Source organism: Cucurbita pepo, chromosome LG03, assembly GCF_002806865.2.
Source record: "Cucurbita pepo subsp. pepo cultivar mu-cu-16 chromosome LG03, ASM280686v2, whole genome shotgun sequence".
Taxonomy (NCBI): Eukaryota; Viridiplantae; Streptophyta; class Magnoliopsida; order Cucurbitales; family Cucurbitaceae; genus Cucurbita; species Cucurbita pepo.
The window spans coordinates 10714796-10730248 of record NC_036640.1 but is presented as its reverse complement, the minus strand read 5'-3'; the positions used below and the strand labels follow the sequence as shown (position 1 = coordinate 10730248).

Below are 15453 nucleotides of genomic sequence, written 5' to 3'. Positions count from 1 at the left end.
ATTAAGGAAGATCGAGAAAGACAGTTTGGTTGGAATGCTTGTTAGGATGAGGTTGGCAGAATTGAATTTGACTCGGAAAGGTAAGGAATTTGACCATGGAAAGACATTTTCAAACGACAATGTTCCATGCTGTCGGTGCAAGCGAGCATGGGAGGTTGGAGTTGTGGCCATGTCCTTGACGAGAAAGGTTAGCCATGTGAGTTGATTTGTGCACCAAATATGAACATGGGGTTAGTCTTGAGTGCACAATTGTAGGTTAGGGAATTGGATGCCATTGTGGGGAACAACCTACCTAATGTGAAACATAATAAGCATAATGAAGATAAAGTATTATGTTTGAACCACCAACCTAAGCTAGTGAAGATTATGTTTGGATAAGCATGGATACAACGTGTTCTATACTTAATTTGGAATGAGTAAATGTTAACTATTCGTAATGTTTACGGTGAGCATCGTTCAACTAATTAAAGCTTCGTTCCTCTCAGCTCGGTTCAACGTGTTCTCAACTCGGTTTCGTAGTTACAAATGGTATCAGAGCTAGACACTGGGCGGTGTGCCGGTGAGGATGCTGTGTAATGGCAAAGGTCTACTGCTAGCAGATATTGTCTTCTTTGGATTTTCTGTTTTGGGCCTTTGGGTTTTCCCTGTTGGGCTTCCCCTCAACGTATCTGCTAAAGTTGTCTTCTTTGGGTTTTCCCTTAGCAGGGGAAGTTTCCGGTACACCCTTATAAAAGGGTGTTTTGTTCTCTCCCCAACTAATGTGGGACTCTCACAATCTACCCCCCTTCGGGGCCCACGCTGTGTAACGGCTCAAGTCCACCGCTAGCAGATATTGTCCTCTTTGAGCTTTCCCTCAAGGCTTTAAAACGTGTCTGCTAGGAAAAGGTTTTCACATCCTTATGAAAGGTGTTTCGTTCTCCTCTCCAACCAATGTGGGACTCTCACATTCTACCCCCTTCGGGGCTCAACGTCCTGCTGGCACTCTTTCCTTTCTCCAATTGATGTGGGACCCCTACCAAATCCACCTCCCTTTGGGGCCCAGCGTCCTTACTGGCACACCGTCTCGTGTCTACTCCCTTGGGGGAACAACCTCTTTGTTGGCACATAGTCCGATGTCTGGCTCTGATACCATTTGTAACGGTCCAAGTCCATCGTTAGCTGATATTGTCATCTTTGGGCTTTTTCTTTCAGGCTTTCCCTCGAGGCTTTAAAATGCGTCTGCTAGGAAAAAGGTTTCCACACCCTTATAAAAGGTGCTTCGTTCTCCTCCCCAACCAATGTGGGATGCTCACACGCTGGACCTTAAAGCGGGGTGGATTATGAGATCCCCACATCGATTGGAGAGGGGAACGAGTGCTAGTGAGGACGCTAGGACCCAAAGGGGGGTGGATTGTGAGATCCCACATCGGTTATAGACAGAAACAAAGCATTCTTTATAAGGGCATGAAAATCTCTCTTTAGACGCAGACGCGTTTTAAAAATCTTGAAGTAAGTCCGAAAGGGAAAGTCCAAAGAGACTAACAATGGGCTTGGGCTCTTACAATTATAGTCTTCTTTAAAAAGAAAAAAAGACAGTTCAAATTTTCACTTTCACATATACATACTTTGGAGAGAAAAGTAACGATGTTGTGAGATATATGTGAAACATAGCTCAACTTGTTGAAGTAAACCAAATTCGACCCATAAATGTCTCACCCTTACATATCATAGAACTAAAACGTACAATTACATTTTTGCCCATTTCTCTCCCTTTTGTCAAAAGCAAAAATGAAAAGATAAGGTTAACAATAAGAATCGGGATCATGGTTTCCATTCATATCCCATGCTCGTATTTAGATAACATTTAAAATTTAACCTAAAAAAACGTGAAAATCAATAGAAAATTAGGTATACATAACCTCAAAATTACCATAAAATCGTTACTTTTTGTAGTTATCGTGTTGTATAAATTAATTGATTTATTAGGTCATAAGTTAATACGAAAAAACAAGACAAGAGAGAGAAACCGAGCACTCGACATCCAGATGCTCGAGAATAACTTTTATAGAATACGTTATGGTCTTTGATTTGCAACATTAGTGTATGAGAATAATGTGCCATAATTTCAAGCAATATACTTATTTTTTATAAAAAGCATATGCTTATAATACTATATTATAAATTAATTTAGTGTTGAACAAATTCTCAATAATATAGTTTTATTTAATAAATTACATATTCACTTCGTTTAAATTTAATTACTCTCAACAGCAAACATAATTATTATTTTTATATAATAATGTATATAAATAATATATAAATGTACAGAATCAATACGTTAACTCGTTTTTATATTTAAAATTAAATTAAAAAGAAAAGAAAATATATTTTGAAAGGGAAAAATTGTAATTGAAAATTATCCAAATAATATTAAAAATTAAAATATTTGGATACCCATTTTAAGAAAATTTAAAATTACTACCCAACAAATATAATAACAAATTTCTAAAATGGATTAAATTAACATATTTAGAAATTTGAATCTTTATCTTAAAAAAATAATTTAAAAATATTTTTAGTGAATACCAAAAATAAATATTCGATAATTAATTTGTGTATTAATTACCAAATTTGATATACTAAAATTAGTGAATTTACAATATATATATATATATATATATATATAAAAACTAAATTAATAAAAATATATTTTTATATATTTTAATAATACCTTTTAAATTAAAAAAAAAATTGAGGAATATTCTTATCATTAATTTTGTATGAAAATTATTAATATATTAAAAAAATATCCTCAAAATTTTAAAAATATTTTTAAAATTTTAAAATTATTTTAAAAAATATTTGTATTTTAATAATACCTTTTAAAATTTAAAAAAAATCAGGAATATTCTTAATGAAAATTATGAATATATTTAAAAAATATTCTCAAAATTTTAAAATATTTTAGAAAAATAATTGTATTAATTACCACTAAAGTTTGGGGCATTTATATTTAAAAAGCAATATAAAAATTAAGGACCATTTTTGAAAAGTTGGGCATTTAAAAAAAAGAAAAAAATATGAAAAGAAAAAAGAAAAAAGAAAATTGGATTCTTTTGCCAACTTGACTTTTTGAGCTTTCTCTGACGCAGGTACTTTTGGACCCAAGCGAACAGCCTTTTATAATAATAATAATTCGATTCCTCGTGTCTCTGTCGCCAATAAAATAAATAAACTAAAATTAAATTAAAAAATCCTATTTATTTACAATTATATAAAAAAAAAATTAATTTCTTATTATTTTGAAAAAACAAGGATTAAATTATAAAAAATATCCCTAAATTTTATAAATTTTATAATTTTCAAAGTCTAAATAGTTTTTGTTTAGGTTAAATAATTAAAAAAAAATACTCTAGACATTATAATTTGTCTAAAAAATATTTTTATTTTTTTTAAAATTTTAATAATATTTTTAATTTTTTAATTTTTTTTTTTAAAATACTCCTACTTTTAATTTTGAAATTAAACTATTAATAGTTTATATAAAATATATTAATTTTTTTATTAATACCCTTTAATTTTTTTCAAAAAAAAAAAAAAGTTAAAAAAATACAATTAGTATAAAAAATAATAATGATGTTTTAAAAGTTTATTAATATAAATAATAAAAAGTTTTTACCTTCCATAGGAAGCTTTTAATTTGAAAATTTACAGATATTATTAAAAAAAATTTATTTTTTTTTTAGAATTTAGAGATATTTGTATTAATTAAGCCTTTCATAATTTTTAATCACAATTTACAAAAATTTTAGTAAATATTTGTATATAAAAAAAAAATAAGTATTATTTAATCTGAAGAAAATCACATAACGACAAAACAAAACCAAGGGCAGAAATAGATAAGAAGAAATAGTCTTATTTTTTAATCTCAGCTGACGTGGCATTTTGGTCTCATCCGCACGTGCCATTCTCGTGCGTTGTGTCCATCAAATAAAATACATTAGGCTTTTGCTCTGAATATTTATTGAATATTTCGTTCTCAACTAACTCTCTCTTTGGTATCGATTTATTTGAGGGTAAGCCGAAAATTTAGTGCGATTCGAGAGTGGAAAAGCTTTCATCAGTTTGAATCTTCATTTGTTGTCATAAATCGTATACTGATCTTTCTCTGCCATTTTCAATCTGAATTTGTACCTGTTGTTGAGGGCGAATTTGTGTGATTTCTGCTCGGAAAGGAGGAAGAAGAAGGAGAGTAATGGCGAAACACGAGGACCTTCCGATCCCTACTTTCTCTTCTCTTGAACCGGTTTACGGCGATGGATCTCAGCTCGAGGATGCTCGGCTTCGATTTGATCATCTCAAGGCCAAGTTTCTCCAAGTGTTCGGCCATCCTCCTGATGTCTTTGCTCGTTCTCCAGGTATTTTTCTGTTTCCCAGCTTTGTTCGGTTTCTCTGTAATGTTTGTTCTTCGTTTTGATGATACTGTTTTGATTTGATTCTGGTTCTAACCTCTTTTTTTGGTTGAAACGGCGGAGTGTAGGGAGAGTGAACTTGATCGGAGAGCACATTGACTATGAAGGATATTCGGTGTTGCCGATGGCGATTCGGCAAGATACGATCGTGGCAATACGGAAGCACGACGCCGGAGAGGCGAATCATCTTCTCAAAATTGCTAATGTTAATGATAAATACTCGCTATGTACTTATCCTGCTGATCCTGATCAGGTATGAGCTAAATTGGTTTGTAAAATTCACTCGACATCGTTTCGATCTGCTAACCACTCGTCGTCCTACTTTTCCTCCGGCATCTTGCATTCATATAACGTAGCGTTCGTATAGAAAATTTATGCTCGACGTTGCAATTGTCGATCTGTAAATGTGTTGGCCAGAAGGCTCTTTTTTCTTCTTTTTTTTTTTCAGAAGTTTTACTAAATTGTATAAACTCATTATGTACTTCTAAAAACGTTACAGATTCCAAATTTTTTAATTTGACTTTTATTATGGTGTTTTATTTTAAATTATATTTGAAATTATGTTAGTATTAGATGAACATAATTTCAACAATTCTGAACTTCTAGCTAAATATGGAAAATACATTTTTATATCATACTATTTGTATAAATGCCCTTTCTGATAAAAAAAAAAACTATAACGCTATCATTCAAACAAGTTGCAACTACAAAATATTCCCAACTTCAGCTGTGTTTATAATTTCTCTTGTTCATTTTACAGGAAGTTGACTTGAAGAATCACAAATGGGGACACTATTTCCTCTGTGGGTGAGTATGCATTATTTATTTTCTGATTTCATTTTGTATAATTATTTTAATGGGATGTTGTTACCATTGTGCATGCAACTTGTTTTTAGATGATATGAATGCATGATATTTATGTTCTTAGGTTTTACTTTTATCCTAATCAATACTTTCAAGACAGTGATGAACTTTAAGCTAAACCAGCATGATCAAATTATAATGTTAAAAATGTAATGATCTTAGCATAGGATGTGTATGATCTACACAAAATTTAAGGGTCAATCACATATCCGGCAGAATCTGAAGGTCTTTGCCTTTCAGGTACAAAGGCTATTACGAATTTGCAAAGTCAAAAGGACAAGATGTTGGTGTGCCAGTTGGACTTGACGTTCTTGTTGATGGAACAGTGCCTACAGGTTTTTGTTTTGTGTACTTTTTCATTCAAACGGACAATGATGTCTGTTAGTTACTGCAGTTTAGAAGTTTGCATGGAGGGTAGAGATTTTTAGTAAAAACAACTGAAGTCATTAGCTCAATATTTTGTGGCAGCAAAAATTTGTGACGTGATAAAGTAATATGAGAATTATTCTTTTCATTCAGGATCTGGATTATCAAGCTCTGCTGCATTTGTTTGCTCTTCTACCATTGCAATAATGGCTGTTCTTGGTGCCAACTTTCCCAAGGTGTTAACACCTTACCCTCATGCTCTGATTACTGTATGAGTGTACGCTACTGTGTCTAAGACTGACTTGGATTTTGACTTGATGATTTACATATATTGGGTTTGTAAATTGTTCTATGGTATCCTAAGTCCCAATTCATATTTTCTGGTAGACCTTGATACTCCCCAATGGTTGTTATTATTATCTCAGATTTGGTCCACAGATCATAGGAGGTACCTTGTTTGCTTGTTATAAGTCATTGGAATTTGAACCTTCAGAAGCTTGCATTGTGTTCTTTTATTTATTTATTTATTTATTTTTAGTTCAACATTCCAGATCCAATTCCAGTAAAGTGACTTGATGGCTTAATTCATGAACTTTTGAAGTGAATTGTTGGGGACAATGAGCTAAATCTATAGCACTGTAGTAAGCATTATTATAAAATTTTGGGTCCACTGGCTGAACATGATTGCATTCTCATTGTCTTTTTTAGTTAAATGAACCAGAATTTGTCCATCTAGTCATCTACTACTTACCAGATGCGACTTGGTACACTTGTATAGTGTGATTTAACTTGAGTTGATTTGGTAAATTTGGTTGTTTCCACATCAATGAAGCTCAATTATTTGATATTTAGTCAGATTGAATCTAAGGAATCTTACAAAAATTCCCTTGTGGTACAGAAAGAAATTGCCCAACTTACCTGTGAATGTGAACGACACATTGGTACACAATCTGGTGGAATGGATCAGGTATTTTTTCTTTACTTTGCAATTAATAGACTTAACATGGAGAACAGAGCAATAAAGGGTTGTGAAAAAGTTCTTTAAAACTATTATCTATTTTTTTTTTGGAAAGAGAGAGGAACACATGTTCAGCTAACTCTTATCTATGTTTTTCCCTTTTTTCTTTAATTATACTCGTGACTTGTGAATAATTTGTCCAGGAGAATACTTGAAGTTGTTCTTCTTTTGAAAATCATGTGTTTCTTAATAGTTATATAATAACCTTAATATTCAAGCCACCTAATCACAGTCCTTAGGAACAATTATACAAACTAAACGATCGGCTAAGCAGGCCATTCGTTTTCCTCATTAAACGGCTTGTGCTAGTGGTGGGTTTTGTTTGATATTATTTTATTGCAAAGGCCACAGATAGATTCTCACTACAATCGCTTAATTGAAAAACTAGTGTGAATAAATCTATTTGTTCGATTGTTTAGAAAGTTGATCTGTGGCTTCATTTCAATTCTATGTAATGGTCAATATGAGAGTTTCTTCTAGCTTCAAATAGTTTCCAATGATTGTAAACGCTATCCAATTATCCTTGCAGGCAATCTCTGTTATGGCCAAATCTGGTTTTGCAGAACTGATTGATTTCAACCCTATTCGCGCTACTGATGTGCAACTTCCTTCTGGTGGGATTTTTGTTATAGCCCATTCTCTAGCCGAATCACAGAAAGCAGTCACTGCTGCCACAAATTATAATAACAGAGTAGTCGAATGCCGACTTGCTTCTGTAAGTTCTAATGTTAATATGATGTATGATGTATTTTCATCAAGGACACTAGCTGCCATAAATCTTATTTTAAAATTCCTTCTAAGGAATTGAGTTATTCATTACCTTCCTTTTCCTTCTGCTGACGGTTTAAACTTGGTGTCTATTTTGAACTTTTTGATTTAAATGTATCCAAGTAATGATTCCAGATGATTTTCAGATTGTTCTAGGCATAAAGCTTGGGATGAAACCGAAAGAAGCAATAGAAAAAGTGAAGACTTTATCTGATGTGGAAGGGCTGTGTCTTTCATTTGCTAAGGAGCGTAACTCTTCAGATCCTGTGCTCGCAGTCAAGGTATTTTCCTTCGATATATTTTTTTTTTTTTTTTTTTTTTTTTTTTTTTTTTTTTTTTTTTTTTTTTTTTTTTTTTTTTTTTTTTTNGTCATCAGCTCTTGTTAGAAGGGAAAAACAAAACACACAAATATTTATTGTAATGATGATACATGCAAGTGATGTTAACGTTTATAATACAATCTTCTAAAATATTTTCAGAAATTATTTTATCATTATTTAATTTGTTTTGGGATTTTGTAATATTATTGTACAAGCTCTTATTTGACGACCATGGGACACGATTTCACAAAATCTCCCATTTTGGGACATTCTTTCATTCCTTTATCAAGTTTCAGCATATTCTTATTTCTCTGTCTCTCTCTGCCAAAGGAACTGTTGAAGGAGGAACCCTATACAGCTGAAGAAATTGAACAAATCACTGTGGACAATCTGCCGTCCGTTTTAGACAATTCTCCAACTTCATTGGATGTTTTGAAAGCTGCCAAGCATTTCAAGTTGTATCAGGTATATTAGGGTAGACATGCTTATTGATCTCTATTTTCAACTCTCTCTAGCTAGTATAGGCTTGCTTATTGATCTCTATGGTCCTATGTTCTCTCTCTGTCTCTCTCAATAAAAAAATTGGTCGATTTTTTCAGCGAGCGTCCCACGTGTACTCTGAAGCCAGGCGGGTCTATGCTTTCAAGGATGCAGTTTCGTCAAGTTTAAGGTTTGTTGAATTATCCAACAGCCTTTTTATGTTTTCATTACTCTTGCATGATTTTCATTTGTTAATTCTCTTTAACAAAGTGAATTTATACAAACTTCAGTTATAGATTACATCGTACGTCCAGTAAGGTAGAGGGAAAATTGGTATTCTTTTTCCCATTTTTTAATGTTGAGGAATGTTCTTTTGGCAGTGAGGAAGACAAGCTTAAGAAACTCGGTGATCTCATGAATGATAGCCACTACAGCTGTAGCGTTCTTTATGAATGCAGGTACAGACCATTTCACAATTTAGTAGGTTCTCAAATCTCATCTTCAATCATCTGTGATACAAATTGCAAAACTTCATTCATCTTCAATCACGACAAACCATGCAGCCTCGTGTTGCTTAACCTTGTTTGATAGCAATCAGATTCCCATCTTATTGTTTGTTTTCCCAGCTGTCCTGAGTTGGAGGAACTCGTAAAGATATGCCGGGACAACGGTGCTCTCGGGGCCAGGCTAACTGGAGCAGGATGGGGAGGCTGCGCGGTCGCTCTCGTAAAAGAGGCCATTGTTCCCCAGTTCATTCTCAACCTGAAGGTTAGTTTTTTTACACTGGAATAACTGAAAAGCGAATGTCTTTCTTCGTGGTTGAAAGTTGGAATGTAGTTTAAAACTTCTGGCCGTTTGATTCACACCAGGAGAAATTCTACAAATCGAGGATCGACCGAGGAACCATCAAGAATAACGACGTCGATCTCTACGTCTTTGCTTCCAAGCCATCGAGTGGAGCTGCCATCTTCCAGTTCTAGTTATCAAATGCCTTGGAAGGTATTGTTTGTTTGGATGGTTTCTTCCATTATTGCCAGTTTAGATGGTTTCTGGACATTTCATGACCTTAGCATTCATGGCTGAACTCGTTCTCCTTCATAGCCTATAAATATAAATAAAAGGATTGTGTAACCTGGAAAACTGAGCTTATTGTGGAATGAAACGACCAATAATTGAGTTTTTATCTTAACCCTTTGTTGAGCTTATTTTAGAATGAAACGAGCAATAGTTGAACTTTTAGCTTAAATGTTTCTGTATTTAGCATCAATTATTATTCCCATAAAGGAAATATTAGTACCAATTCTGAATGATAGGAATTTTATTTTAGTATATGGGTATAGTTCTGTAATTACTCAATTTGTGTAAGACATGCTCGTGTCATCCACTAAAGTATGACTAATAGATAAAGACTTTAAAACATTTTACCAAGTCAAATCAAAACATTTTACCAAAAAAATATAAGTTCGGAGAAGTAGTATTTAAAATCATAATAAAAGGACAGATAGGAAGAGGGGCACCCCTTTGCAGCTGCACGGCTCTCTCCCCATCAAGGGTGGTTTACACTCGATGAAATGGGTATAAAAATACTAGGTAAGAAACTTATTTTTAGACTCTTTGTCATACTTAATCCTAAACTTGAAATTGGCTAAGTCATACTTAATCCTAAACTTGAAATTAGCAATAGCCAATTTGTGGCTAAATTGTGGCTTATTGTCTGTGTCAAACTTTATAGGTTACTGTGTAACTAACCCTTTACCATATCTAGATTAAGGAGTTCTCAATTCCTCTTAGGTTCACAACCTAGGGATTTTCTGTTTTCTCTTGGCTCTCTAGGTTCACATAAATCTAGGTCCTTTGTTCATCTTTGCTCCTAAACGGTGACCGTACTCTATAAATTAAAACAAAATGTTGCAATATTTATAAAGATAATGGTATCAGAAAATTCACCTTGTTAGGACTACCGCAGTGATAAGGTTGTAATTCAAGCGAGAACGAGGCGACACATGATCCATAAGAACCCTAAAACAATTAAAAAATTTCAACCTAAATAGTAGACGGGTGGAAATAAGTAACCAACTCAATTTATTTGGCACTGTGATGTGATCCATAACCTCATAGGTATTTACATCGTATAATGTTGCATCAAAATAAAGAACAAAACCTACACATGTTCAGTACAAGATATCAATAAAAAAAACTTCCACAATGAGATTAAGGCAAGAAAAGTCCTCAAATGAGAAAAGTGTATACCTAGCCAAAAAACAATTCGATGATGAGAGATTTTACGCAGAAACTTCAGAGAACGAACACATAATGAATTGCCGTTTCGACTACAATCAGGAATAGAAAACCTCCAAAAATTTCAGGAAACAAACTTACAATGTAATGTACTTCAAACAGAGAGCGAATGGATTTATGAAAAAAACAGAGCAACTTGGGAGTGACGAACGCAGAAAAGAGCAGGGAAGTTAATAAATAGCCGTCTGAGAAACTTGCGTGAAGAAGAAGCTACTAAATAACTTGATTAAAAATAATAAATATTTTCATTTTAATTTTAAAAAACGGTTTAGAACTAAGAAATGTAGAAGTGGGCCAACACAATTCCCATCAGAGCATGTTCGAGGTCCAATAAAGCCCAATTAAAAACAAAATTATGATAGATAAATGTTCAAACGATAAATTGAATTATTGAATAAAAAAAATGCACCAGCCGGGAATCGAACCCGGGTCTGTACCGTGGCAGGGTACTATTCTACCACTAGACCACTGGTGCTGATGTTTAACTGAATGAAGAAACGTTATTATTCTTTTTTTTTTTTTTTTTTTTTTTTTTTTTTTTTTTTTTTTTTTTTTTTTNATTCTAAATAATTCAAAATGGAAGAAACCATAATTTAAAATATATATATATCTATTCTTAAACTTGGAGGTACATTTTAAAATCTTTTATTTAAATAAAAATAGTATTAACATTTGTACAGATTACTCAACTAGTCAAGACATATATTAACTATAAAAATATTGAAGACAATTTTTTAAATGGTTGACCAAATACCAATCAATAAATAGTAACCTCAAATTTATCCTAAAAGTATTCAACTCCGAAGGTTATTCAGAATCATACGTTTAACTCCCAATGAATACAACAATACAGACTCTTCAAAAACTGAGCCTCAAATTGCATTTTTTTTTATACACACAGAATCACCGGAGGGGAGAAAAATGCACCTCCGAAGAACTTCATCTGTTAGAGACAGTTGTTGTTAGGCTAATGGTTGAGATTATTCGGTTTTCGATGCTGGCGATGACGATGGCGAGAGCACTTGTTTCCATTGGCTTTGCCGAGTACACAAACGCAGCCTTGAAGAATCTCATAATCCTCCTCCCAGAACAATAGAGACGCCTTCTCTGGGTTCTCCAAAAGCAACTTTGATGTCAAGAAACCGGCAATCGTCCATGTTTGGAAGAGTCGTGATTGCTTCCCTATTAAGCTTGCACTGCGCATGTCGTAGTACTCGGGCCAACGATCAGCTGAAAGCTTCTTCTCAGCCACTGCAATGGCTTTCCTTGCTAGCTCTGGCCGCCCCATCTTCATGCAGGCCAGTGTGAACTGTAAAGATGTCCACAAAAAATAGCAATGAGAATAATGAATGGTCAATCAAGTCTGAACAGAAGTTTGAATAAGAACAAGTCCCTCACCTGCCACAAGAGTGTTGGCCAAGATCCTCCATTATGATATGACCAAGGACTGCCAACAGGAAAAGCAGAGATAATTTTCAGTGCTAGGTTACGAGTATTATGATATATTTCAAATGAGACTACTTTTTTGTTCTTCAAAATTCTAAAGAGACTAACGTGTTCTTCGGGTCGCTTCCAGTTATTATGCGCCATTCCTCGTGTTCCATGGCTGGGAAGCATATCTTGAGAGGCATGTTTGCCACAAGGTCATCCCATTTGGCTTCAATCAAGTTCAGAATGCCCTCATTCTGTTGCGGAGTCCCAAGTGACGAAACAATGGACCAAAGATTTCCGAGCGTAAAAAACCTGAAGTCCATGTGAGCAGGCTGTAGATTGCCAATCAGGTAGCCACCCTCCTCAGGAATCCAGTCCACCAGCCAACCAGGAATTTGTTCGGGATATATATTGAACTTGTTCACCGCATCGGTAGAATATTCCTCAGTTCTGTATCGATAAATTTCGTTGAGTTTGTTCTTATCGACCCAGAAATATTCCCGGATGTGGAAGGAGAGTGCACTCAGCCTATTGTTCATGGCAGCGACCAAATTCTTAGTCGAGTCGTTGACAATCAGCATCTCTCTTGAGCAGCGTAAGGCCGAATAAAACAATGCCTGCAAAACAAATTAACCACAGTAAGGAACTGCCTGCAAATGATCTTAACTATACATACAGTAACCATGAAGGATTGCCTGCAAATGCTATGAAGGATGATCAATTAGTATTCATACTTGAATTTCAAGTGGGTGTCCATGAATGCCCATTCGTCTATCAATCATGCATGAGCCATCACCGACTAACAGAGTAGGAAACATATCGAACCCATTCGTCAAGCAGAGATTAAGGATCAGTCGTATGCCTGTCTGTACATCGACACGTTCCTGCAATGTGTAGTCTCCCGTAATCTTTCCATAAGCTCTTAATAAAATAATCCACCACAACCCTGTGAGCAAGCATACACAGTAACAAGGTTTCAAACTCTATGGCATATGTAAAGTTGCATGTTTGCACAGTAATCTATAGTTACCAGAATCAACTGGTGCAACACGACCAATGGCAGATTCACCAAAATCAGGATCAAGAACTTCCTCGAAAGCTCCATCGCTTCCATCGAGAGGTTGGCTTCTGACTTTGAAACTTGCTGGCATCAACCCTTGCCCAGGGCTGTAACAGTCAACGGTTTTCTCCCAACTCTAATCAACAATAAAGATGGTTGATTTCAGTTCAAAGGACGATGTGAGCTGTAGTACTAATAAATATCATTAGGACTTGTAAGAAAAAGGTCTCTCAAAATGTTAGTGTGCTTCCACTTCAAGATGATGAGATGCCATGATATAGCGTAGACTGACTATAACATGCTTGTAATAGCCCAAGCCCACTACTTTAGGATGATGTGATGTCCATGACAATATCTGCTAATGTTTGGCTTGAGCTGTTACAAATGGTATCAGAGCCAGACAGACGGTGTGCCAGCGAGGACGCTGGACCCCTAAGGAGGGTGGATTAAGAGATCTCACATCGGTTGGAGAAAGGAACGAAGCATTTCTTACAAGAGTATGAAAACCTCTCCCTAACAGGCGCATTTTAAAAATCTTGAAAGGAAGCTCGCGTCAAATTAAGGAGACCAGGTATGCATATACAAGATAAACAAAAAGCTCAACATGTAAGTCTATACCTGTAATTGCAAGGTGTGAAGGAGAAAATTCTTGACAATCTCCTCTTCTCCATTTAACAAGAAGGCCAAGGCGGACGGTACAAAATCACGAACAAAAACCTGGTCGTAATTCAGTGGCTGAGTATCAGATGGATCATTAGTAGCAACAGTTCCAACAGGACGTCCACAATAGTTCACAACAGAGTCTCGAAGCAAGTTCCATGCCTCCTTTTCAATTTTGGACACCTCTCTCTCAACCCTAGAGCCCTTCAAACCACTCAGTTCCTCAACCTCAGACACCTTTTTTTCATCTTTCACAAGATCTGTCTCAATACTCTCTATCACCAATGGCTTAACCTTAAACCCTCCTTGAATATAAATTCTCTCAAAGCTCTTCTGTTTCACATGAGGCTCAGCAGATGTCGATTGATTTCTAAAATCAGAAGCTACATTTGCAATCAAAAACCTATTTCTACCACTGTTACCTTTATACAACCGATGTAAATTAGAACAACTAAAGCATCTCCTATTCAAATCACCAACAACCTGTACAGATCCTATTATTTTACGCCCACTCGGCTCTAATTTCGAAAATCTACCAATCCTCCTATACTTTGCCTTGGGCAATGAGGTTGTTCCAAACATCGAGGAGGATTTGAAGCTAAAAAGAATCCTACAAGGTTTCATGGTAGAAATTCCCAGAGAACTAGAAGTATGCATGTTTCAGGCTTCTAAAATCCTTATAGAAAACTAATTTCCTTAGATTAGCTTATAATAATCAGCTAAAATGGAGGGAAAATTAGGGATTAGAGCGCTAATATACAACTCAGTTAGTTCTGAAAAATCGAAAGAACAGAGTATCCAACCTATTCTTACACGAATTTACAGGGGAAAGATTACTTACAGATTGATGAACGATTGAACTGAAAATATCTTCACGAAAGAGAGAGCGGTTTCGAAATTTTTTAAAAAAATCTTGTAGTCACGGAAGAAGGCGCACAGGAGCCTCTTTTATAGATGCAGGGGGAGGAAAGAAGGTGAAATGAAATTACTTGAATGACCCTTTCATATTCAACACGGCTTGTGTGCCTTACAGTTGAATTACTGAATTACCCTTCATCTGCAAAAAAGGTTGACTTAAAAGACAATAATACCCCTGTCTGTTCAATGTCTGTTTGTCACGGTGATGTTGAATTACCAATTTCTCCTTTTTCTGTTCAACATCAGAAGTTCCCAATTTTTTATTTTATTTTCAATTATTTAATTTTTTTTAAATAAAATTTTATTATCTAAAACATCTAACTCAAAGAAAAATTATGCTCCAAACACGTGTTTTTTTTATTATTGTTAGAAAATAAATAATTTTGAATAATATGATGTTATGGACCACTTTAAAAATCTCTAATTTTAAATAGATAATATCAAAACTATTTTGTCATAAAGAAAAACATCTTAATTGAAATTTAATAAATAAATTATAAATTACATATTTGTCCTTAAAAGTATTTAATAAAATTTTAAACCAAATTATATTTTTATATTTATAAAATTATAAAATTTAAATTTTGTGTTTAATAAATCTATTTTAAAAATTAATTATATTAAATAATTAAAAAATAAAAAGTTTACATGCACTATACAAACTTTTTATTATTATTATTATTATTTGATAATAAAATAGGTATAATATGGTGTTTGCTAGTACCAGGTTTTGGGTAAATAAAGGCGTGCGGAGGGGAGGGTATAATCGTCTTATCACTATTTGGAACCGGATAAGATTCGTCGGTCGTGTGTCAGTGA

At 34.3% G+C, this 15453-nt stretch overlaps 2 protein-coding genes, 1 long non-coding RNA gene and 1 other non-coding gene across 4 annotated transcripts; 1 reads left to right on the top strand and 3 right to left on the bottom strand.

Moving 5' to 3' along the window:
• The first annotated feature begins 4005 nt into the window (after window positions 1-4005).
• On the top strand, window positions 4006-9456 carry LOC111791010 (galactokinase-like). The gene is made up of 13 exons (XM_023672181.1): window positions 4006-4397; window positions 4520-4704; window positions 5212-5258; window positions 5556-5650; window positions 5835-5917; window positions 6580-6648; window positions 7229-7414; window positions 7614-7748; window positions 8118-8252; window positions 8387-8457; window positions 8648-8725; window positions 8894-9035; window positions 9137-9456. The coding sequence occupies exons 1-13, from the start codon at window positions 4235-4237 to the stop codon at window positions 9245-9247; spliced, it is 1500 nt and encodes a 499-aa protein (XP_023527949.1). The 5' UTR covers window positions 4006-4234; the 3' UTR covers window positions 9248-9456.
• Window positions 9457-10338: 882 nt separating this feature from the next.
• On the bottom strand, window positions 10339-10701 carry LOC111791672. The gene is made up of 2 exons (XR_002814673.1): window positions 10647-10701; window positions 10339-10517 (listed from the first exon to the last, which is right to left on the bottom strand). It is a non-coding gene; the product is annotated as an uncharacterized LOC111791672 (long non-coding RNA).
• A 268-nt stretch (window positions 10702-10969) lies between these two features.
• On the bottom strand, window positions 10970-11040 carry TRNAG-GCC. The gene has a single exon. It is a non-coding gene; the product is annotated as a tRNA-Gly (tRNA).
• A 267-nt stretch (window positions 11041-11307) lies between these two features.
• LOC111791388 (alkaline/neutral invertase A, mitochondrial-like) lies at window positions 11308-14643 on the bottom strand. The gene is made up of 6 exons (XM_023672708.1): window positions 13675-14643; window positions 13027-13192; window positions 12731-12942; window positions 12120-12613; window positions 11964-12012; window positions 11308-11874 (listed from the first exon to the last, which is right to left on the bottom strand). Exons 1-6 carry the CDS (start codon window positions 14371-14373, stop codon window positions 11533-11535), a joined length of 1962 nt encoding a protein of 653 aa, XP_023528476.1. The 5' UTR covers window positions 14374-14643; the 3' UTR covers window positions 11308-11532.
• Window positions 14644-15453: the final 810 nt, after the last annotated feature.